At 36.3% G+C, this 25,876-nt stretch overlaps 2 protein-coding genes across 14 annotated transcripts in view; one reads left to right on the top strand and one right to left on the bottom strand.

Annotated features, from left to right (window-relative positions):
• camk2d1 (calcium/calmodulin-dependent protein kinase (CaM kinase) II delta 1) overlaps positions 1-8,161 on the top strand; it is a 74,547-nt gene extending 66,386 nt beyond the window's left edge. For all 4 annotated transcript variants that reach the window (XM_065261749.1, XM_065261751.1, XM_065261750.1 and 1 more), the window contains 4 exons: positions 3,835-3,910; positions 4,002-4,096; positions 4,411-4,644; positions 6,720-8,161. In XM_065261749.1, coding sequence (XP_065117821.1) covers positions 3,835-3,910; positions 4,002-4,096; positions 4,411-4,643 — 404 coding nt within the window. In that variant the 3' untranslated portion in view covers position 4,644; positions 6,720-8,161. The remainder of the gene's footprint in view (positions 1-3,834; positions 3,911-4,001; positions 4,097-4,410; positions 4,645-6,719) is intronic.
• A 3,325-nt stretch (positions 8,162-11,486) lies between these two features.
• Positions 11,487-25,876, bottom strand: part of ank2b (ankyrin 2b, neuronal) — a 102,543-nt gene continuing 88,153 nt past the window's right edge. For 7 of the 10 annotated variants that reach the window (XM_065261754.2, XM_065261763.2, XM_065261756.2 and 4 more), the window contains 6 exons: positions 21,137-21,226; positions 20,679-20,762; positions 20,406-20,573; positions 18,498-18,680; positions 18,327-18,415; positions 11,487-12,993 (listed from right to left, as the gene is read on the bottom strand). In XM_065261754.2, the coding sequence (XP_065117826.1) occupies positions 12,768-12,993; positions 18,327-18,415; positions 18,498-18,680; positions 20,406-20,573; positions 20,679-20,762; positions 21,137-21,226 (840 nt within the window). In that variant the 3' untranslated portion in view covers positions 11,487-12,767. The remainder of the gene's footprint in view (positions 12,994-18,326; positions 18,416-18,497; positions 18,681-20,405; positions 20,574-20,678; positions 20,763-21,136; positions 21,227-25,876) is intronic. The other 3 variants (XM_065261758.2, XM_073813196.1, XM_065261759.2) reach the window with 1 other exon arrangement.

Consider the following 25,876-nt stretch of genomic DNA (forward strand, 5'->3'; position numbering starts at 1 on the left):
CTTCTCCAAAAATATACAAACTCGAGCGAGCTCATTCCCAACACTCTTCATCTTCTTCTTCCTCATCTTCTTTCTGGCTTTTCCCAATGATATGTCCTGAAGAAATCTGCTGTAACCGTATTCTCAAAGCCCTGCTCGCCCTCTACCTGCTGCTTTTCCTATTTGCTTTTCCGGCCTTCCTTTACATCAACTTAACAACCGATTGTGGCCGGTACCTTAACTTCAAACCCGCCCTCGAACGGCATCGACCAATCACGAGCCACATCAGCATTCAGTGTAAGTGTCAGGCGAGAGATAGAAAAACCAATTTACATCGCTGTACAATCCCCACTGGCCACATATTTCCTATTTTTTGATATATTTCATCTTTTGTGAACTCAAAGATCAATTTGAAACATTTACACATCAATTTATACCTAAATAGCAAAGATTGATTTTTATTTACACTGTGAGATGATCATGATGGAGAACACTCTGTCACTTTATCCACTATTTTATGCACACTTTAAATATTTATAAATGTACAGCTAGCCAGCCGAACCTTGACCACCCCAGAACAAGAAACATATCATTTCGAAATCTATAGGTTTGGGTACCAAAAATTGTAAAATAATTAAAGACATCAGTGGTTGTATCTAAGATGACGTATATAAAAGTGATGTGATGTAGTTGGTTTTCTAATCAGTCTTTGAAAACATTTTGATGACAATGATATCATAACACCAGAAAACCTATCACAGTCACGGTTGTTTAGGACAAAACCTCCGATTGGCATGGATGAGAGAGGATTTGTGTTTGTTTTGTCTGAATGTACTCGCCTTTTTTTAGGTGTTATATAAATAGTAACGCCACAAGCTGTTCCTGCTGTTATGCGACTTCATTTCTTGATTTTCTGTCGTATTGAGAGCTTGACACGAGCAGCTGTCATTTTATCACTGAAGCATTACAGTAAACATCTGGGTTTGTCTTTTATTCTGACTGTGAAGTCTCTTGAGATCCTGATGTGCATGAAGACATTTATAGTTGTTGTTTTTTTTAATTGTGTTGTACTGCCACCTGGTGGTCAGAAATCCTGATCTTCAGAGACGAGATGAGATATTTTATGACAGCTGTGTGTTGCATGCATTATTGGATGTAAAGGAGTCTGAAGAGACTGATAAAGACTCAGTTACTGAATCTGCTCTCCACTTTTTTAGTTGTGAGTCTGATTCATTTCAGGTGTGCTTTATTCCTCGAGGTATTCTTATTGCTGTCTTATTTCATCATCGTATCACTCATGGTTCTCAACATGACTTTTTTTACATTTACTGTCTTGAATTAATTGAGTTAATGAGTGAGGTGGTACAGTTACTGTGGTGAATGTGACCACAAAACAGTCTTAAGGGTCATTTTATTAAAATTGATATTTATATGTAATCTGAAATCTGAATAAATAAGCTCGTCATTGATTTATGGTTTGTATGAATATGACAATATTTGAACAGTTTGGTTCCAAAACGCAATAAATTCATTCCCTCCAGAAAAACATGATTATGCGTTCACATGATTCAATGCATAATCAGCCAAAGTCTGCATATTTACAAAAAAATGACATATATCTTAGCAGAAAGTTGAGAAATGTTGCATTTACTTCACACAAGCGCATGTCCCCTGTTGCCATGGGAACGTTATGAAGTGATGTGGTTGTGACGTGAACATCATTGAAAAACTTCAAACAGTTCCCGCAATTTCATTGGTCAAATTTCATATTCATAAGTGCAAGTTTTCTAACAAAAAGCCACTTCTTTCTGTATTCCTTTAAGAATTTAAAAAATATTTTTCTACAATTCAATCTAGTACTTATAGAAAAGCTATTAAGACTGTCTTTAAAATCTTTGACTGATGTAATGGTCTTGTATTTAATTTTTTTGTGTGTATGTTTTATTTGCTCCCTTGGCTCTAAAGTTGTATACTGTATCATTCTGTTGTTTAAAGCAATAACAAAATAAGTTCCCGCAAATTCGCAACATAAAATTGCATACATTTCCAGCATATTCCATCTCATTTTTTAAGAAAACAGATTTTTCTTTTCACAAGAAAAATAATTTGCTATAATTTTAGTAAAAATGTGTTTTCTATACCAAGAAAGTGACGCGATGAAAACCACTATTTTCTGTTACAAACTTTCACATAGCATCTTTAGGTAATAATAACATAAAAAATTCAAATCCATAATTTTATTTTCAAAGATTTATTATAAAAACTGATTCTTTTTTCTGCAAAATGCAATAAATCCATTACAAGTTTGTTTCAAAATGCTATAAATCTATTGAATCAATATATAAATGTTATATTCATTTAGTTGACTAGTGGTATACATGGATTAAAAAAATAAACATTAATGGCATTCATCAAAACACTTACTTTGTCATATTAAGAACGCTGTCATTGCTGCTGTCATCCTCCTGTCGTCGCTGAACTTTTTTGACAGCGATCAGCTGTAAAAGGTTTTGGTCCTGCTTGATTTTCATTGACTTCGAGTAAAATAATGTAAAGTTTTTCATATGATCACCTGTGGTCAATGTGTTAGCATGACAGAAGCTTGATGCAGTCGTGTGAGAACAAGCAACAGCCGACATTTTTCCTTCGCTCGAGTGCCTCTCACGGAAATGATGTGAATATTACTATTTTGTTTTTGTTTGTTTGTTGATCACAAAGTACAAAGTAGATGAGAAAAACTAGGACTCCCTGTTTATTGAAAACGCCACCATTATTGTTTACAATGCGTGGAATGGTGCGCTGTGATTGGTTGAGTGGATTTATTGCATTCTGCAGAGAAGGAGGACTGCCGTTTGTCATGGTTTGGAAAAAAGAGAGAAAGATAACATGGCGGATATCGATTTTGCATAAAAATAAGAATTGACTTTTTAAAGAGGACAGAGAATGAAAAAACATTTTTACCTTGTCTTTGTTGAATAATGGTAGTCTACCCGCATTCACGAACATACAAAAAGTGCTAGACATGCTAAACATCTCAGTCTCATAGAAATTCCTCTTTTAGAAATGTCAGCCAGAAAACGGCCCAATCTGAAAAACTGATGCTTATGACATCACAGGCATCTCACTGCCCCTCCACTTTAAAATAATTGGCTACCTTTTTTTAGTGGCAGCAAAGTCAGCCAATCAGTAATGAGATTGCAAGTTAAGCCAGTAGGGGGAGCCAAATAGGTGCAAAACCACTTGTTTAAAATCCCCCACCCTAATAGAGCTATCTGAGAGAGGTTTTTAGGAAGCTTCTAAGGCATTACAGACCCAAACAAAAACATTTTCGTCTACACGTCACATCACAGAACAAGGATAAATACCCCATTCATTCATTCTATGTCACCTTTAATACTGACCAGATACAATTGTGATTTTGGCTGTAGCTCATTTTTTTTAAATGACGTTTAACGCGTTTTTGAACCAAACTCTTTATACGTCTGAGATGCAATCTGGAATCTGAGGTTGCAAAAATATTGAGAAAATTGCCTTTAAATTGCCTCCAAATGAAGTCCTTAACAACACACATTACTAATGATAAATACAGGAAAATGATTTTTGGCGTAAAATAATATCGTTTTGACCCATACAATGTTTACAAATAAACCCATGTTACTTATGATTGTTTCACATTTGGTGTGACTGATTCAATCTGTTCAGTTCAGTTGTTAAGATTCTGGCTCGTAAGAATCATTTTTATGAATCTGTAACCAACATTTGTCTTCAAAGTCAATCTGTGCATCTTTAACACGACTTCTGCATCTCATACCTCTTGAATATCAGAAGTTCAGTATTTTCTTCTCTGTGTTTTAGCCAAAAAACAGGAGATCATTAAAGTCACCGAGCTGCTGATTGAAGCCATTAATAATGGAGATTTTGAAGCTTATACGTAAGTCTCTATCATTTTGTTTTCATGATTCAGTTGTTTGTCGTGTCATTTAGTTTTTTTTTTTTTTTTTTTTGTATTTCGTGATCCACAGGAAGATCTGTGATCCTGGATTGACCTCATTTGAACCTGAAGCTTTGGGAAACCTTGTGGAGGGGACGGATTTCCACAGATTCTACTTTGAAAACTGTAAGACATTTACGCTTTTATCTAAAGTGACTTACAGTGCTATACATGTTTCATTACTATATGTGTGGGATCAAACCCATCATCTATCACATTGCTCTACCAACAAATGATTTTACATTTAGCTCACATATGTTTGTAGTCACAAAAATATACAAAAAAATGAATGGTATTTATAAGCGATTTCATCGGGGTGATGTCATTCTTCCAGGCTCCCTGCAGTAGAAGCCATCTTTTGGTTATAAATACCCGGGTAAAAATTTTGAATCGCACTATGATGTTGTGAAGTCTCTCAGCATCACTTGTTTCCTCTTTAGGTCTCTCTAAAGGTCACAAACCTATCCACACCATCCTGCTGAATCCTCACGTGCATCTGATCGGCGAGGACGGCGCCTGCATCGCTTACATCAGACTCACTCAGTACATGGATGCCAACAACACGCCTCGCACCATGCAGTCGGAGGAAACCCGCGTCTGGCACCGCCGAGATGGCAAATGGCAGAACATTCACTTCCACCGGTCTGGTTCTCCAACCGTCCCCTCCAAATGAGGTATGTGTTTGTGTTTACTGTGTGTCAAAAAAATGATGTGATCAATAAGTCATAGGGTTCCCACGGGTCATGGAATTTTTGGAAATCTGAAAGGTCTTTTCTAGACATTGACAAAAAAGATAAAAATTCCCTGACTTTAAAAGTCAAGGATTATTGTTTGTTGCTTTAAATTTTAGTTTTCATTTATCATAATATCGTAATCCGCTTGCTAACTTGTGACGTTAGGAATACCAATTTCGGGTCCGAGCCTTCCCTGACTACAATTTACACAGCTGTTTATTCATTTCATGCATTTAAGCTACATTTTTATAAACTCAAGGGAGTTCACGTCATCCCGGACATACTGTAGGTCATGGAAATTTAGCTTTTTGTCAAGGAATTTGACTTGGAGTGGGAACCCTGATAATGTATGCTTTAACCTTAACACATTAAAATATGTCTTGCAATTTATACTTTTTTATATACTGCAGAAAACTAGAACAGTAAGTTGAAACCAAACGTTTCAGTTTCATGGAAAAAAATTAAATTTAGCACACTTAGTTTGTGAAATGACAAATTTAGGGTCTCCGTTTTCGTATTCGTGCCGAAGCTGAAATCATTCACCAGCAACTCGTCATGTGTTAGTTTATGATCTTAAAATGCACGTGTGTGGTTTCTCTCTTGTGAAGAAATCGAGTATAATAAACAAACTTAAGATGCTGCAAGAAAATCTCATGTCATATGTCCTCATGGGATGTGTGGGAGCGCATGCAGAGAAATCCTTGGCAATGTGAATGTGGTTTGTCCGGGTATAGTTTGAATTTGGTTCAGACACATTTTCCATGTATTTTCTGTAATCTGTTTTAAAAAGCACTTAAAGGATTAGTCCATTTTCTAAAAAAAATCCACATAATTTACTCACCACAATGGATTTTTCTCATTTTAATGGACCCCAAAACTTAACAGTTAACTCAACACTTAACAGTTTTTTTCAACTGAGTTCGAATGACTCTAAACAATCTCAAACGAGGCATAAGCAAGCTTATCTAGCAATCATCACGATTGTCATTTTTGACAAGAAAAATAAAAAATATGCACTTTTAAACCACAACTTCTCATCTATCTCCGGTCCTGTTATGCACCAGCGCAACGTGTTATGTGTTGGTGTCCATTAAAGTCCATTAAAATGAGAAAAATCCTGGAATGTTTTCCTCAAAAAACAATTTCTTCTCAACTGAACAAAGAAAGACATCAACATGGTGGTGAGTAAATTATCTGGATTTTTTTTTAAGAAAATTTACTAATGCTTTTAGATGGTTTCAGCTGGCCTTGCCTTTCACCAGCAGTGTTTTTTTTATTATTTGTTCATTTAATTTTTGAGTAAAAATCAACCTCTTAAAATAAAGGTGTTTCGCGATGCCAGAAAAGATGTTTCGAAGGTTTTTTCCCAGACACCAGACGAGTCCGGGCCGGAGCTGCACCGGATCCACTGACTTTGGCCTGGATCTATTGCAGATCCGGCCCGGAGTCATCTGCTGTCTGGGTTACAAAAACGTATAAAAGTAAACAATTCTGAATGTTCTTCAGGAACTAAAAGTGATTATTTTATGTCATTGCGGTCAAGAAGGGGTCATATCTTGAAAATCTGACTTTTTCCCTGTTTAAGTTCTATAATTGGGTTCCCAGTGCTTCTATTAACCTAGAAAATGTTAAAAAGATCAACCCAGTAACTTAGTTTTGGTAAACCATTCTCTGCAGCATGTGAAAAAACAGGTAATTGAAATTTGGCTCCCCTTGTGATGTCAGAAGGGGATAATACCACCCCCTTATCTGCACTATTCAACCAAGGCACTGCCATTTAGTGCAGAGATCAGCTCATTTGCCAAAAACTGCACTTTTTTGCTCACATCTACAAAGTGGCAATTTTAACATGCTATAATAAATTATCTGTATGGTATTTTGAGCTAAAACTTCGCATATGTACTTTGGGGACACCAAAGATTTATTTGATATTTTAAAAAATGTCCCCTTAAATAGCATGGATGATAGTTGAGGAATGACATTATTATTATATGTGTTTTTTTTGTTTTTTGCAGCAAGGAGCACGGCGTTTCATGTCAGAAGAGCTTCAACAACACAATCCCGATCTTCACCGTTTGCTCTACCAGAGTCCTGTTTACATTTAGTGCTGGATTTTTAGAATAGGAAGAGATTTATTTCGTATGAGGATGCGTTGTGTGCGTGCGTGTATGTGTACATTTATATGTATATCGAGTATGATGTTTACACACTGTACTCATTATATGGAAAGCATGTTCTTACTAAGTACTATAATCTTTTTACATTTTTGTATAACATAAAAAGTATGGAACCATTCGCTTGTAATCTGTGGTGTTCGGGTTTAAGGATTTGACAAAGTTTATTCGAACGAGAAGATGCCAAGTTGTAAGTTAGGTGAAAGAAAAGGCCAAAAATAGCTTTGCATATATAAGAATTTTTCATTATAACTGATCGGTAATCCAAGTTAGACATCCATTGTTGTCTATCAAGCTGTGAGGTTTACAGGATATTGTAGTTTTTGTGCTTTTCTAAATTTGTATCGATGAATCCACTACGGCAGACTCTTATTACTTATAATGCAAGAAATGAGCTTGCTTATGGTGATGTAAACATTTCGTGAAGTTATGTGAAGTGCTATTCTGGCTTTACACTTTGGAGTATTAACGGTTTAATGTTCGCGTACGTAGGAAACATCGTGCTGTTTTATTGGCTTGTACTTAACACCGAAAAACTGACGAGAGGGAAAACTTATCTAGGTTTTGTTATTTTCAAATGTCTGTTGCTTATAAATAACCACTCGTATGTTTTAGACGAATGCAATTACAATAATTTTAATGGAAAAGAATGTAACAGATCTCATACTGTATTGTATGATATATCTATATCTGCTATATATACTGTCTGGATCAATACTGCACCAGAACACGCATTCTGTAAAACACAAACGGCTGGCAAATCCAGATTTAGTTTTTCTTTTTTTTTTCAAATCCATGAATTGTGTGAAATTTCCTTTTTTTCTTGAATATTTATGTGCATTATCTAACATTACTGTATCTCATTTTAATCTGCATTTACTCCCTGAGAAAAAAAAACATTTAATTTGTTAATAGTTGCATGACTGTTTAGTATTAGATAACTGTTGGATCAAAACATCAATCACTTTTTCTTATTGTGACATGCCAAACCCACTTTTAAAGATTTGCTTAAACGTAAACGTGATTTATCTTTAGTTAAATCTTGGCAACCTATATATTAACTACTGTACATTTAAATGGAAATTTCCACACACATACAGTACAGAATTCTGACTATACAAAAACATGGAGATATCAAACAATATACAGTATATACTGTAAAAAGATGAAGTTGGGCCAATCGTATTTCTTAGTTTTTCAACTAGGTTACAATACATCTACATAAAATGGGAGATTTATTGATAGGTTTGAAACTGTCTAATAAAATGTGTGATTTCTGCAAATATTTGTTATCGTCATTGATTTTATGCCTGTAATGAGAAGTCTTCTTTAGTTGCTATTCAGAAGTCGGTTGCATTAGCGAAAATACATGTCGGTATCTCGATTCATTTTAAAGGTGAATTTGTTTTAAAGTCCAATATTAAATGTGTTCTCAGTTTGTAACAAGACAGAAAAAAAGTGTTATTAACCACCCAGGCAAATTTGAATGATTAAAAAAAACGCCCAATAAAATAAGTTATCAAAATCTTGGAAAAACCAGCAGGATTTTCTGCTCTAAAATCTGGGGGCGTTTCCACTTTGTAGCCTGAAGCCACGCCCACTCGTGTGAAAGTCGCCATTGGAACCTGAACGGTTTCCGTTTGGGACTTGTTTTTCAAGGGCGCATGATGCGAAGTTTGTCACAACATGTATTTAGCCCATCATGTATGTGGCTCGTCATGTGAAAATGTGTTTGGCGCGTCTGTAAACTTATGTGCATCATATGTCATGTCAAAATATGAGCCTGCTGCAAGACTCTTTGAAGTGGGTTATGATACACTGCAAAAATTACTTATTTTTACTGAAAACAAGACAATACTATCTAAAAATTCTTAAATTAAGATGTATTTTCTTGATGAGCAAAATGACCTAAGAAAATAAGTCTAGTTTTTAGACCAAAACTATACAATTTAAGTGAATTTGTGCATAAAACAAGCAAAAAATCTGCCAATGGAATAAGAACATTTTTCTTGAAATAAGTTTACCTTTTTCATTAACACTTAATTCAAGAAAAATTTTCTTATTCCATTGGCAGATTTTTTTGCTTGTTTTATGCACAAATTCACTTACATTTTATCATTTTTGTCTAAAAACTAGACTTATTTTCCTAGGCCATTTTGCTCATCAAGAAGATACATCTTAATTTAAGATTTTTTAGATATTTTTACTGAAAACAAAACAAAAATACTAAGTAAGAAAGTCCTTTTTTGCAGTACACACTGCAAAAAATGATTTTCAAGAAACAAAATTCTTAGTATTTTTGTCTTGTTTTCAGTAAAAATATCTAAAAATTCTTAAATTAAGATGCATTTTCTTGATTGAGCAAAATGACATTATTTTTGTCTAAAAACTACACTTTAAAAAATTTGGTAGAAATTACAATGTTATTGCAGCTGGGTTGCCGGTAATTTACCGTAGATTTAAATTTATGTTATTAACTGGCAAGAGTTTGTTCAAAGTTAAATACATTTTTAATATTAACAAGTCTTTATCTTTACAGAATAAAACTATACAATAACAGCCTCATGCAAAGCATTCTGGGAACCAGAAATCTTCATCAACCTTTTTGTGTTTTTTGCTTCAAACTTTGTTTCCCAGAATGTTTTGCTTGATGCTGTTTTTTTAGTTTAACTCTGTAAAGTCAAAGACTTGCTAATGTTTAATGTTCATTTAACTTTGAACAAAATGTTGCCAGTAAATAACATAAATTTAAATATACGGTAAGTTACCAGCAACCCAGCTGCAATAACACTGTAATTTCTACGGAATTTTTTTACAGTGTAGACTTAAGTAAATAAGTGCTTAAAACAAGCAAAAAAATCTGGATCTTTTCTCATAAACAGTAATCCAAGAAAAATGTTCTTATTCTATTGGCAGATTTTTTTTGCTTGTTTTAAGCACAAATTCGCTTAAATTTTAGAATTTTTGTCTAAAAACAATTTTGCAAGGTCATTTTGCTCATCAAGAAGATACATCTTAATTTAAGATTTTGTAGATAGTTTTACTGAAAAAAAATAGTACACTGCAAAAAAAGATTTTCAAGAAAAAAAATCTTCATATTTTTGTCTTGTTTTCAGTAAAAATATAAAAAAATTCTTAAATTAAGATGCTTTTTCTTGATGAGCAAAAAGACCCAAGAAAATAAGTCTAGTTTTTAGACCAAAAATATCAAATTTAAGTAATTTTGTGCACAAACAAGCAAAAAAGTCTGCCAATGGGGTAAGCAAAAAATATTGAAAATTTTTTCTTAAACACTTAATAAATAAAAAAATCCTTCCACCATTGGCAGATTTTTTTGCTTGTTTTATACACAAAATCGCTTAAATTTGATATTTTTGGTCTAAAAACTAGACAAAATATTTTCTTGGGTCTTTTTGCTCATCAAGAAAAAGCATCTTAATTTGAGAATTTTTAGATATTTTTGCTAAAAACAAGAAAAAATAATTTTTTGCAGTGTGAAAGAGATGCTCACGTTGGCCAGATACTTGTTTTATCTAATGTGTAATCAGAATTTAGTGTTAAGTGAGTGTCTTTTGTGAACGTGATCTTTTATCATAAACCCTTTTGACGCGTATGCATCAGGCATTAATTTTGACCAGACGCATGATTCACATGACACAATGAACACATTTTAAATTCGCGCCCTTTGGACCTGAATGAATCCTCGTGATTGTGTTTGGGGTTGGACCATGCTTGGTGGCTCCAGTGTGTCATCAGGCCACCGTTTTAGCCCCGCCCAAATATTCCTGAACATAGAAATGTGGGAAAACTGTTAAACCGTGTTACTATACAATTCAGTACTCAGAGATTACAGTCTTTGCAACGTGTTTCAGCAATACATTTCTAATATTTATAATGTATTTACAAACAATTCTCTGAAATGCCATTACACCGACATTAAAGTGAAACGTCGACCTAAGATTACAATAATGTGTGGTCTCAAAGCAAACAATGAAGAATCACAACCCACAAAATCTCAGTTGTGCGTTCATGAAGTCTTTCATTTGTATTTAAGACAACATACAGCTGAACCAAATCAAATTCATATCAAGTTAGTTTGGGATGTTTTTTTTCTTTGTCATTTCCACTGAAGACAGATGATCATTAACAGTCTTTATCATTCTTTATTTGCTTTTCACTTTGGATTGCAAAGTGAAATTTAAGTGGCGCCCAGGCAGACAGGGTTGAATGATCCAGTCAAACTTTAAAGTGTTCATGCTTGTGACCACTACAGTACAAAGAAAGCTGATGGTTATTACAGACATAAATACACCGGTTACATGCATCAAAATATCAGCGGATGTTCAGATTGAATAGTTAAATAAACTCATTGTGGGTTTATTGCTACTACAGTACTTACAGCTAAACGTCTTAATTGTGCTTTAACAAGAAAGATTCAAATTCACATCCAGAGTCAATGATATCTGCAAATGTTTTTTCATTTAGAAACATTGAATCTGTGATCACGTTGATTATAAATGCAAATGTAAACGGATTAATTTGTATTATTGCAATTTAAATTTGAATTATCCTGCATGCACATTTACTTTTTTTTTAAGAAATGGGTCGTTTTGAGATTAACATTTTTTTATTTTACATCATTGCAGGGGTTAACTTTAAACAAAACTGCAAACATGTTCAATCACGTGGCCCTCACTGTTCTGAGTTTTATTGTAAGTGCCTGGAGGACCTTCAGAAATGAAGAGATACACACGACAACGCCAGTCACACTCACAAAAAGAAAAGAAAATCAGCCATACTGGAAAAGGTGTGAAAAAGTGTCTCGGCACAAAACATGACAAACAATAAACTTTAAAAACATTGTCAAAAAATTAAATCCATTCATTACAGTGAGTTTTAAATAAACATGTTTGCAAGAGAGGAAATCTGTGACACACACACACACGCACACACACGCACACACACGCACGCACACGCACACGCACACGCACACGCACACGCACACGCACACGCACACGCACACGCACACGCACACGCACACGCACACGCACACGCACACACACACACACACACACACACACACACACACACACACACACACACACACACACACACACACACACACACACACACACACACACACACACACACGTACTGTAGGTAATGTGGAGTTGATTATGAAATATTTCACTATGAATTTCTACAATAAATGCTTTTGATGGCAAGCGCAAATAAACGATTTCATGATAAATTCTCAACATTCAGAAGCATTCTGGAGGACTACAGCATGACAGCATCATTTAGCTTGTATAAATAGTCAGTTATTTTAGATATCTGGTTAACACACTTAACTTAGGTTATAAACGTACATGCCCAAAAGCGGTCTGATATTGTATCTTGGCCTTTTTTTAGCAAATAATCAGACGTTTTTCAATTACAGCAGTCGATGGCGCAGCTGCGCCGCAGTTAAAGAGACAGTGGAGTATACGGTACTGTACTGTACTTTTATAGTTTCTGTTGTTCACACGCACACCCACACACACACACACATTGTCCATTACAGTATATACAAATGTCTTCATACCTTCAGTGGTTTGAGAATGAGGTCAGCATCCACGTTGATTTTTCATTGTTCACTGCAACCGAAATAACGCGAGAAGTTTGTTTCATATAATTCAATCGATCTGATGCTATCTTTGGTCACAAAATGATCAAATGAACCGGGGACAAAGACACTTAAAAAATACACAAAGATAAAAAACAACAAACATGAACAACCAAAATCTGTGGTTTTCTCTCTGGGTTTTAAAGCGACAGCTACACGCATACATTTGAAAAGGTTTTCAACGGACACCGGCCACAACCAAACCACCCGCTGATGATGAAAACTTATTCTGGATTGTCCGGCTGTCCTGTGTCTGAGTCTTGTGCTTCATCGGGTTGGTCTGTGATCTCAGGGGTGCAGTAGCGCTGAAGCAGTTGATGCAGATGTTGATGCAGATCATCGGGTCGCAGGGTGTCCGGAGTGTCTTCCAGTCGTTCCAGATGAGTTTGTTTGGCTTGGCCGTCCCTCACTACCGTTCGTTTCTGAGTGCGCGTCTTATGCATGCGGGTCCTGTGAAATGAACATATGAGGGTCATAAAGACGTTTCTGAAGACCTCTTACATGGCTAAAGTTTATCAAGTAAGTCCCCAGTCACATCCCAGCAAGCAATTTTTGTTAAGATTGCTGTCCAAACCCAGCCATCTAGACTCAAACAAGGCAAAATTTGGGAAGATTTTATAAACATCGAACTCCAAAATAAATGAAATAAAATAAGTGATCACTGTTGACTTTGCTTACATGATGGAATATCAAACATATACACATGTAACCAAATTCAGGTTTAGGGATCAAGATCAGTTTAAATGAATATTCCACTTTCATAAAAATTTACTCGATAATTGACTCACCCCCTTGTCATCCAATATGTTTATGTCTTTCTTTGTTCATTTGAGTTTGAGGAAAACATTACATCTAGTGGACTTTATTGGACCTCAACAGTTTACAATTTCAAGCAGCTTCAAAGGACATAAGGGATCTAGCAAAACCATCCCCATTCTCTCAAAAAAAAAAAAAAATCTATACTTTTAAACCACATCATCTCACCACACCAGCGCAACCTTACGTATTACGTAATCACATTGAAAGTTCACGCGTTACCTGGGCTTGACATTAACACCCGCCAAATGCGGGTAGATTTTGGCTGTGCTTGGAAGATAGCCAATCCCACTAGCCACTTTGGCAGGTTGAATATATTTTTTTTTATTGTAGTTTTCTTAAAAGTTATGCGAAATTATAAACAATGCGCAATGGGAAACTACAACTCCCATGAGCACTCTGCACCCAGCGCAACGTACTGAGACCATTTGTTGAGACGCGTGCGCAATTTTTACCAGAGAGAGCGTGAGAGCTGTTGGATATGCGAATGCACGGGACGCAGTCTGAGCGCATACACCTACACTTCGGGAAAGAGATTGAAGAGATTTAAAGTGCGTGCACACTCTCTGGGCAAGAGCGGAGAGAAATTCATAGCGCATACCTGAATGCACACATGTCCCAGTTTTGTCCTAAATCAAAGGAAACCCATACTGTAAGTGAAGAGGTTCGCGCATCATTTTAATGAAGGCTACTTTTTGCAACGATAATGCTCTCGATCGACATTTGCCATTAAAAGTCTTAAATAACTTTTAAAGGCGCTCTATGCATTTTCAGCGTTTTTGTCAAACAGCGACCCCTAGAGTCGCTGGAGAATACTTGCAACTGTCGTAATTTCCCACTCTAGTACTCCGAAGGTAATGACCAGGTAATGTTTCCCAATTTCATACAAATATTAGGCTACTACATAGTCTACTAAACTACAGATGATGGTAATAGGATAATAAGAAGTTTATTCCAAGTGTAGAGTGCATATAATAATAAAGTAGCCTAACACTTTGCTGGCTTATAACGTTTTTACATGATTGCAGCTAAATCACAAGTAAACAGTCTATAGTCTATGTCTACTGTATCGTTTCATTTGTGTTCTTGTAAACATTACAAAATGCCATGACAAAGTTAATTGTAGGGCTGGGTATCGATTCAGATTTTCCAGATCGATTCGATTTCGATTCTCGATTCAATTTTCGATTCCGGTTTTCGGACCAATTTTTATACTCGGTTCTCGATTCAACTCAATAAATACAGATTAAATACAAATACTATACTAATAAAAAGAACAGTGAACAGCAGGTTACAAGTGGGTAATTATTAAAATTGATTTATGAAGCACCTGAAACCGCCATTTTAAGCACTGAATGAATGAATGACAGGCTTGCCTCTTGCTCCTTGGTAACATGCGCTAGACAAAAAAGAGGGTGACATCTAGTGAAGAAGACTAGTAATTCCATTAATGTTAATCTTTCGTTCAATGTTTGCAGAAATAAATATGAAAGAAAAAAATTGATTCTGCTCTATGAGAAACGATTCTGAATCGACCACGTTTAAAAAAAAATGATTAATCGAAAAATCGATAAAAAAATTTTTTTGCCCAGCCCTAGTTAATTGTGTACGTTGCATTATTTCATAACATTGTTCGTTATAATGTCACTATATATGATTATTGATATTTATCATAATAGTTTTGTGCATGTTTACACTATTTACAACCTCTAGGATTATTTATGTCCTGATAATTATGTGAGATATTGACAACTGTTGTCATGATAATCGCATGACATACTACAAGCAAGCGCAACAACATACAACATAGACCGCAAACAAGTTTACAAATAAGAGATTTACTTACTAGTCCATCAACAAGACCGCCAGATCAGCATCCCATCCAGTGCTGTCTTTTAGCTCACGCCAACGAGTAAAAACCCGACCGAGTGGGACTCTTGTCCGGTTCCTAACGTGGTCAGATTCTCTTTTCCTTTTCCTACTCTCTTCCGAACGCGCTTTCTTAACCTTTAAATCATTAAGCCTCACGTCTCAAATTCGCGCGTGCAGTTGTTGTTATAGGCTTGATCGACTTCATGCAGCGCTGCAAGAACCGACAGCAAGATGACGTCAAAGTGCCGTCACGGATCATTCTCGCAGTACTTTGACGTCATCCGGCCGTCGGTTCTTGCAGCGCCACACGAAGTCGAACAAGCCTAACGTGTGTGACGTCTTGCCGCAAAGCAAGTCGTGATTCTCACGAGATTTGTCAGGGGCGGTTCTCTCAAGCTTGCATTGCTGGTTTTGCTAGCGGCGTCCTCCCCGAGCTTCAACAAGAGGATGATTCACCCTACCATGACTTTGTTTACCACCGAAATTACTTTGAAGCTGTTATATTAAGATAAAATAACTGCATAGTGTGTCTTTAACAGAAACCACGATCAAGCTTATAAAATTTACTGCTGTTGTTAATAAATATTTAAAGTGTTTGTCTAGGATTTTTGTGTTTATCTTTTCAGTTAACCTTCTACACAACGCTCCACTTATAATACATTCATAAGAAGTTAATCTATTTATGTCTTTCTAGCATGTTTTTCATGCACCTAAATATATGATATCTATGATCTATACTGATATTACCAGCTAATAATGTAGTCTTAATTTGGGTGGTCAGCCTCCATTTAAAAGTCAATCTGCATCTAATCTAGCTAAATCGCGTACAATTATTTAAATTAAAGTCATTTTAGGATGCCAAAGTCAAGTTTAATCATATAATAAGTATTTTACCAGCAACATAACTGTGGCCAGTGAAAAAGCTGAGTGGCTAGTAACTTTGGAAAAAAACTAGCCACTTTGGCTGGTGAGCAAAAAAGTTAATGTCAAGCCCTGCACGTTACATATGTGAAACACACACTTGCGGACCATTTTAAACAATAAACTGACACAAACATTCATTAGTATCAATCCTCAAACAACAACATTAGTACGGCCCCCTTTGCAAAAATGAGGATGGTTTTGCTAGATAAGACCCTTATGCCTCGGTTGGGATCGTTTAGAGCCCTTTGAAGCTGCATTGAAACTGTAAACTGTTGAGGTTCACTAAATGGAGAAAAATCCTGGAATGTTCTCCTCAAAAAACTTCTTTCTTTTTGACTGAACAAAGAAAGACATATACATCTTGGATGACAATTGTTTTAATGAAAGTGGAGTAATCCTTTAAGTTAAACCTAGATACCATGACGGCTATTGCTTGCTGAAATATTAGCAGATCAGCAATATTTTGATTAAAATAAACACATTTTTACATTGTTCATGAATAAGGTGTTGTTTTATTTGTGGGATTATACGACGACCTGTATCAATTGTTCATGGAAATCCTTCTTTTGTAAATTATAACTTTGAATTTTATCCATTTACATAAGAAGGATTTATGAACAGAAGGACCTGAGAGTTTCAGGACCCATAATGTTAGTAAGAACACACAACCCAAGCTGATTTCAATCTCATGTTTTGTTTTATACGCACACCCATTTTAGATTGGCAGTGTATTGTAAATGCAACATCATACTGTCCACCAGTTTTACTGTATTGTCCCGAATACAAGACGACCTTGATTATAAGATGGCAAGCCCTTATCAAAGTGTACCTTTTGGGAAAAATTTTTTTTTTTTAAGACCAACATAATTTGAAATACTTCTCATAAGTCAAAGGGGATCTTTAATACTTTTCGTATGGCATAGAGTAACATATTAAACCTGCAGTCCATCTGGATTTAATAACAATTAGTGTAGGCTGTCCATCTTATTGTGAAAAAACACTATTAATATATTTTTAACACTAGACGTCTGCCTTACTGTAAACTGTAGTTTATCAGGTTGCTTCAGTCTAGGTGAACCTGGCACCATCTACAACATTTTTGCGGGTGTACAGTATGATTGTACGGCAGCAGAGAGAGGACATGTGATATTATTATTTTTGCTTGCTTGTTTTCTCATGATCACTAGATAACCTCTGTTATGTAACAATCACAAGAAATGATCTCGTGATCACAGCTTAACTTTCTGGTGATCTCGAGATAGCAAAAAGTTGGTTTCTCGTTATCCTGACATAATCCAAATCTCGTGACGTAATTTCCTCTCCTTAATATTTAGTGTATTTTGAAGTGGCCTGCTGATACATATAAGTCAGGGTCTTCGCTGTCACCACAAAAGCAAATAATTGCCCACGATGGACTAAATAATTAAACAAAAGTTGGACGTCGACATTTGTGAATTTAGGGAAAAATGTATATAAAGTTATATTGTACATGTTTCTACCTTGAATAATAGCATTTAACCTTTTAATTAAAAAAAATATAAAAAATCTAAAAAGTGTGCATTTTACATGAACACTATAGTCAGTTTTGTGACTGTTTGTTGGCTGTGAGTGATTCCATTTAAATGCTGTTTAAAGTAAAAAATGAAGGTGTCTATTTATAGATGGTGCCTGAATTCACAACTATCAAAATTGTCAATTACTGACAAATCTATTTCAGCTTGAGCGAATCACAAATCGAATTTGTTCATCCATGCAAATTTTGCTAAATATGCTTTTGCTGTCTACAAACAAAACAACATGTTATATCGTGTACAGTTAATCACATCACAAAAGTACAACTTTTCTTTTATTATGTTGAGGTCACGAGAAAACAAGTTTTGTTATCTCAAGATCATGAGAAAGCAAGCAAGCAAAATAATAATAGTGCGCAACCTCAGTTGGCTTCCGTATGATTGACATCTCGTCTAGAGCTCAAATATAAGACGACATCATTTACTGAGAGGCATTTCTATGAAATAATGTTTGTCTTATATTCGGGACACTATAGTATGTAAGCATGTAAGATATTATTTGCATTCTTATTCAAAAACTTGATGCATTTTGGCCTTTTTAAGAAAACACCATTCTCTTAATCAATAACACATCTAATGGACATGCCAGTGTGTCCAGACCTTCTGACCACAGATCCGTCCTCTTTCACCACCTCTCTCTCTACTAAATGAGGCACGAGCACCTTTCCAAAACCTACAAAACTCAAAGCCTAAACAACATATGACAAAGAGAGATTAAGAAGAGACCCAAATATGAAACTCTACTGCATCCCCTGTATATTTAAAACTGACCTTTTCAAAGTCGTCTTTGGCTGAAGGGAGATCTAAAGACAGCGAGGGATCTCCGATGTGTTTCTCCATCCGTTCTCCTTGCACGACCGTGGTTTTGACGACTTTGCTGACTTTACGACCTTGAACCGGCTCTTCCTCGAACGCCGTCGCTCCACCATAAGCAAAAGGTTCAGAGAAAGTCACCTGAAACACATCGAAATGAGATGGGCCAAGAATTAACTCAACTTTTAAAAAAAGTTGCCAGCGAGCACCAGCATTTTGATTATGATTTTCACAAAAGTTTAATGCCTTCCAGAAAATTTTCTTCTTTAAATATATAGACATACAATATATCAAATAAAAGGCCAGACCAAAAAATTCATTTTACCTTAATTTTTCTCTTTTTTCACCTTTCAAGTTTGAGTAGGGGTTCTTCAAAAATACCAAATTTTGAGCAAAAAAAATATATAATTGAGTTTTTGTGAAGGACTTTTGTTAGGGATCAGATTCAGAACGATAATCAAAACACAGAGTTTTTACTGTTTTGCCTGAGTGGTTGCTTACAGGTTTTATACGCAAGTTGGGTAAGAGCTCCACCTGGTGGATAATAGCGGAAATATGGATTGCCGTAAAAACTCGTCATTGGCAGGGAAGCGTTTTTCCTTAAAGGAACATTAAATTTTTTGAAAATATTCTCATTTTCCAGCTCCCCTACAGTTAAACGGCTAAAAATTCCACAAGGGGGCATATTTGTTCCTCAGACGTTGCAAAATAAACGTGTCACCCACACTTAGCCTTATAAGTTTTGAATGAGAAGCGAGGGTCGAACGAATGTCCGGTAGTGAACTAATTGTTCACACGTATTTATATACATATTTATATACCGTATTTATAACGTAATTTCAGTCAGAAACTTCAAGATTGTGAGGCGAACAAATCGTTTTGGATTAAAAGGCGTGGATATTCCATTTCCTTGGACTTTTGGGGATTTATAACCATTTTTTACGTACAATTTCATCGAAGCGAATAAGGTGAATAACCTAAATCGGCGCCGGTAACTAATTAGTCCAGGTAACTAATAACTACAGTACAGTTTTATGACTTCTATAAATTATATTATGCTTTGTGTGTGCGCTCAATAGAATCCTGAGAGTCGAAGCTTTCAAACGATGTTCCGCATGACTGTATATTTTGAAGATTTAATGCTTCAAAGTTACAATGAAGTTAATGCAGCCTCACGTCCGAGGGAGGGGGTGTGCCGTGTACGGCACAGTGATCCTTATCAGGTTTAAGTCCTTAAATATTACGCCACAAAACGAGTATAGCTCCAAGCCATATCTGCCTAGAAAATCACACCTTTTAATTTTACCTCGGCGTTAGTACACAATGTAACTACATTTCCTATGTACATTTTAGATAGGAAAAATATTGAAACTCTTTGGTTATTTTTGAGAGCGATGCTAATGGTCTAATCAGATTCAATGGATTTTGCTAAGCTATGCTAAAAGTGCTAGTGCCAGACCCGGAGATCAGCTGAATAGATTCCAAAACTGTAAAAATCAAAGGTTTAACTCTAGGGGAGCCGAAAAAATAAACATATGCTCGTAAATAGTGGACTGTCCCTTTAATTGACGAGTTAACTCACCAATGGCGGTGCAAGAGTTAAGAGGCACTAGCTCCAATATTTACTGTAAGTAAATTTGGTGAGTGTGTTTTTGAAAATGGCATAACGTATTTCTAAATTTGAGGGAAAAGATGTGTTTAAGTTATTATAGCTTCTACCGAACAATTTTATAGTTCAAACAGAGAGGTCGCCCTCTCTGTTTGAACTATAAAATTGTTCGGTAGAAGCTATAATAAGAGAGAGGCCAAAACTAAAACAAGTTTTGCAGTATTGCAGTGTACAACTACTAAGGGCCACAAACCGACCTGAGTCTGATCTCCAGTGCTCCGTACAATCGTCCTCTTCACCACTTTAGAGAAAGCATCGGCATCATCCACACGAACAGCCTCCTGCTGTGGACCCTCCATCATCATCACCTCCTCTCTCTCAACACCATCAGCTGACACAAACTTACGAATCACTTTCCTTGTTATCTGTGTGGAGATAAATACAAATCAACTTTAATATATCAGCTTCTGGAACATAGATGCAGATCTCTTGATATTTAAAGTATGAAGGATGTTAACTTAAGCACTGACCTTTTTGATCACCAAGTTTCCATGTTCATCCGTGTACTGTTCCTCTGTCACTGTCTGAGGAGAAATTTCTGGAACGTCATCTCCCTAAGAAACAATACAGTCTCCATCATTACCTTTTTTTGTGATGTGCGTGAAACACACAGTACATGACAAACCATCCACCATGTTTAACAAATATACAAAAATACAATATGAATTACACACAAACACACACAGTTGTTTTCTTTTTATTCTTTTAAAGAGATTCTTTTCATACACTTAATATGAATATTCACATACTGTACATCAAAAATTCACATAAAATATACATATTTTAGTTTCTAGTTCTAACATTAAATTATTGAAAATAAAGACAGGGATAAAGAAACTAAACTACACTGTATTCAAATGCATTTTGCAACACGAAAGAAAACGATTGTCATGGTTTGCAAACAACACCGCCCATATACATTAGGTACCTGAATAATAACTCTGCGTCGCACCACTCGGGTGGTCAACACCTCCTCCTCTGAACTATCAGACAGCAAACCTAGTTCTTCATTTATCTCCTAAGAGCCAGCAGAGATGCATTGTGGGTACACATCTTGGTTTCATCTGATACAGTCACGTCACTCCAAGAACCTCATTTATAAGATGCTGTGTAGAAACCGTCCTAAAATTGTGTACATCTGCTCGGACCCTGACGTGGCGCTAAGCACTTTTCCACGTCAAAGACACTTTTTTAAAAAACAAACAAACATTGACGTGGATATTTGTGTATGCACAGATTTGATCATAAAAAATCCACGGCAATGTTCAAATTTATAAAAACGGTCTTTGACGTGGAAAAGTGCTTCGTGCCACGTCAGGGTCCGAGCAGACATACGCACTTTTTGTATGCACACTTTATAAATGAGGCCCAGTATGTACCTACCCAGATAGCAATAGAGTCTGGCACGCAGTGGCCAATTCATATGAATTTGTTCAATGTGACACATACAAAAATATTAGGGATGTCAAAAGTTTAATCGCGATTAATCGCTTAAAAATAAAAGCTTGTGTTTGTATAATTTATGTGTGCACTTTGTGTATTATTTTAAATATTTAAATACAAACACATTCATGTATGTAAAAACATTTACATGTATATATAGAGTATATATTTATTTGATATTATAGATTTTATTTTAAATATAAATGTAAAAATCTTCACACATAAATAACATTTTTCTTAGAATTACACATAAAAACATTTATTTCGTATGCGATTAATCACGATTAATCTTTTGAGTTCGCTAAAAAATATATTCTCTTAAAAAGCACAAATGAATCCCCACCCTTTAAACCAACATCATGGGGTGAATGCAGATTGTAAACGTCCAAATGAGATTATACAAATTTATATGAAATGGCAACCTCGTACTGTAAAGTAGGCACATATCACCACAAGATCGTGTTGTGCATGTCACACCATGCAAAGTCAGTGTACTTCAGACGTACTATCTGTACACTTTTATGCTGTCGCTGCATTTCGTTTTCTTACTAAACACTTCATGAAGTTATGGTTAATGAAAGTAAACAAAATTAAAAGATAATCAAGTGCAATAAAAATTGATTGGATGTAAATGCAAAAGACAAACAAATAAACCAGAAATGTTTTCCACAGTTTAGTTATATTTTATGTAGCTGTCTAGTTTCTGTTCGAGTCAGTTTGTTAGCAAAAGGCAAACATCTTTATCACACTGCCCAAAAAGCTGCACACGGTGCCAAGAGGGCTCATGCTAAATGTCTTACCCTCCCTAAAGAGTCATCATCGTCGTCATCATCATACAGCATTTCCTCCCTTGGAGGAAGCTCTTCAGCAAATGAATGATCTCCTGTATAACTGTATGGAAAATCCTTCTCCTCACCAAACTCACCAGCACCTTCCTCTTCTGGCTCAAAAACTATAGGCAGCTCAAGGTCCTCGCTGCTCCAGGACAAGGGCCTTTCGTCCCTTTTAAGTTGGTACTCTCTGAGTTTAGGAAAGCTTGTCAGGTGGTCAGGGGTACATGGTAGAGACAGAGGTTCCTCAACTTGGTAAACCATTTGAGGAACATTTAAAAGCTCTGCTGTTCCAGTTTCTGGCTCAGAAGCATCAGAAAATGTCTGTCTGCAATCGAAAAACTCAGGCTCGGATTCCACGCTGTCTGCACGAGCAAGTCTCGCTTTGGCTTCAAGATCAACACTGTCAAGTGGAGTGTCAACATCTAAAACCGTAGAGGCATCTAACTGCTTCTGATCATCTGTCAGGATTGTGGGCATCTCGGTGGCTTTGAGTTCTTGATGCACTTCAAGACCACAAGGTGTCAAGGGGGCTACAGGTGAATGATCTCTAGGAGAGACTAAACTTGATTCAGACTGATTTAAGACTAAATTTGATTCTTTATAGGATGGAGTCATCACAGATCTTGTAAGCACATTTCTGTGATCTGCCGATTCAAGACTTGAGCTAAGTTGAGAGAGATTGATTAAATTTGGTGTAACTCTTCTGTGGGAGTCTTTGAGAAAAAACTGAAATGGATTTAGTTCTTGAAATCCAGTTGATTCTTTATGTTCCTCAGCTGATACGATGGTCTGCTCGGGTATACTGGAGACACTTTGATCAGATTCACTGGTCTGTGAGAATGCTGTAAACTGTATTTGATGGACTAAACCTGTCACCTTACTGTCATCATGAGTGTCTTCGGTATGGTCTAGTGAGATGGTGGTGGTTGTTGAAATAAAGGATGATGTATCTTCTTGCCTTACATCTACTAAATCTATCTCTTGAGGCTCTACATGAACTCCTATCTTTGTGACACTGTCCTGTACAAAATGAAAGGGAATGAAACAATGTTTTTCCACCATACTGTATATACCACTGTACATCAACAGTAATAAATATTTGCACAAAAAGAGCAGACATGCATTCATATCTGATGAAAATAAAGTACAATATCTCATGAAAAACGCAGTCTTGTTACAAACCATGCAATCTTAATCAACACAGAAACAAGTAAGTGGGTTAACATTCTTGTCTTTTTCACTACACACTCCTCAGGATTTCTTGATTCAGTCTGGATTTGTTAGTAGATAGTTAAAATCTGTCCGTGTGCAAGGGCAGATTCCTCCGGGCCAACAAACTGTGATTTAAGCTGAACATCCACATCTGCATGCTCAACCTCTTACCCTTTCCTGGGATTCGTCAGGAGATGCTTGATGTTCCTCATGTGGACTTTCAGAGTGCCTCTTATCCCTTATGAAGCTCTGCCCAGATGTTTCACTTGCGGATGCATCTTTTGTCGTGTTTATGATCCAATCTTCAAGGTATGCAGATGTCTTTACTACACTTTCTGAATCCTTTGAGGTCATTTGATCAGATGAGGGTTTTAGGTCCTCACTAGATGAACACTCAGTTTCAGAAATAGGCTGACCTTCTGTTTCAGGTAAAGACTCGGTTTGTGTTTTAAACTGTTCAAATGTCACCAGATTCAGCAAACTGGATTCACATGTGGGTAGAGACAGATCATCTTTCTTTCGACCTTCAGTTTCATGAATTGACAACTGACTCACATTATCAATAAACTCTTCAATATCAGCTTCAATTGCAGACTCAGGAGATTCAGTTGGATAAAATGTCTCAAAAACAAACGGTTCTGGAGAATCTGTTTCTGTTAGATCTTTATCTAAAGCTGTTGCTTCAGGGGACGGGAATCTCAATTCTGATTCAAAACAGAACGACTGGGGTGATAGAGATCTAGAATGAGAGTCTGAAATGTCAGAGACAGGTGATAAAGATTGTGGTTCAAACACTGAGCTCAGATCAGAATCCTGAACATCACACAGCACCTGCTGTGAAAGTGGACTGAAAACGGATTCGTGCACCATACTACCTTCAAATGTAAATTCATAAGGAACTGGTGACGGTGTTAAGTACGCAGGTACAGGAGAGTCAGGGGAAAGTCTTTGAAATTCATTTACTGACATTACTGACTCAGGAGATGAATGTCGACTTTCAACCAAAATCTCTGCGTATGGTACTGAAGGTCTTTGTTCGGGAATGGGAGATTCAGGGGAAAGTTGTCTGTTCTCAGTAACAGATGTATATGATTCAGGGGAGGAAGCTCTCCTATCTGATGTGTTCATAATGCATTCATCTAAAATTGCATATTCAGACAGAGAATCAGGGGAAAGTGCTTGACTTTCTTCAAATAAATCAACTGATTCTGCATGCTCGTGTGTCTGTATTGAAGTTTGCATGATATCAAGAGACAAAGATTCTTTTTCACTAACTGTGATTTCAGAATCACTTTGCGTAACACATTCATCACGTGTTGCCTCTGTTTCAGAACAAGTTTTAATCCTCCCTACTGTATAACCAACATTTTCAAATACACCTGACTTTGAGCAGAATGTTTCACCTTTATATTGAGGATCATACACATGTGATATTAATGCTGAAGGAACAGCTTTATACACAAGCTTATACTGCGGTATTATTCTGACAGTCTCATGTGATTTCAAACAATAAGGATCAGCAGGAGATACTTCACCTGATTTTGGAGATAACGCTCTATTTTCAGTCCATGTAATGCCCTCAGATGCAAGACTCGCCATGTCAAAATCTACATCAGATGTAACAGATTCTAAAGAAGATGATCTATGTGTGTTCACTTGAGTTACATTAACACAAACGAATGATTTAAAGTCAGAAATAGGAGAGTCAGGTGATAATGGCCTCTTTTCATTCAATGAAATTATTGATTCAGGTGACGAGGGTCTTTGTTCAGTAGATTGAGGATCAAAAACCCAGACCTCAACATCTCCATCAGATACTATTGACTCTTTAGAGTCTGATCGACAGATGCTTACTGACGTTACTTCATTACAAGAGAACTGTGGAACTGGTGAGTCAGGAGATAGTGGCCTTCCCTCAATGTCTGCTAATAAAGATACAGGAGAGTCAGATCTTTGCTCTGGATTGAAGTCAGACAGAAGATATTCATTTTCATCTGACAAACAGACAGATTCTGGGGAACCTGATCTGGAGCTTGTTTCTGACATTATAAATGTGAATGTGGACAGTGTGAATTCTGGTACAGGTGAATCAGGAGACAGCGGCCTGAGCTCATCAACTGATGTGATGGATTCTGGTGAGGATCTTCTGAGATCAACCACAACATCATCAAATACATCTG

Source organism: Paramisgurnus dabryanus, chromosome 2, assembly GCF_030506205.2.
Source record: "Paramisgurnus dabryanus chromosome 2, PD_genome_1.1, whole genome shotgun sequence".
NCBI lineage: Eukaryota > Metazoa > Chordata > Actinopteri > Cypriniformes > Cobitidae > Paramisgurnus > Paramisgurnus dabryanus.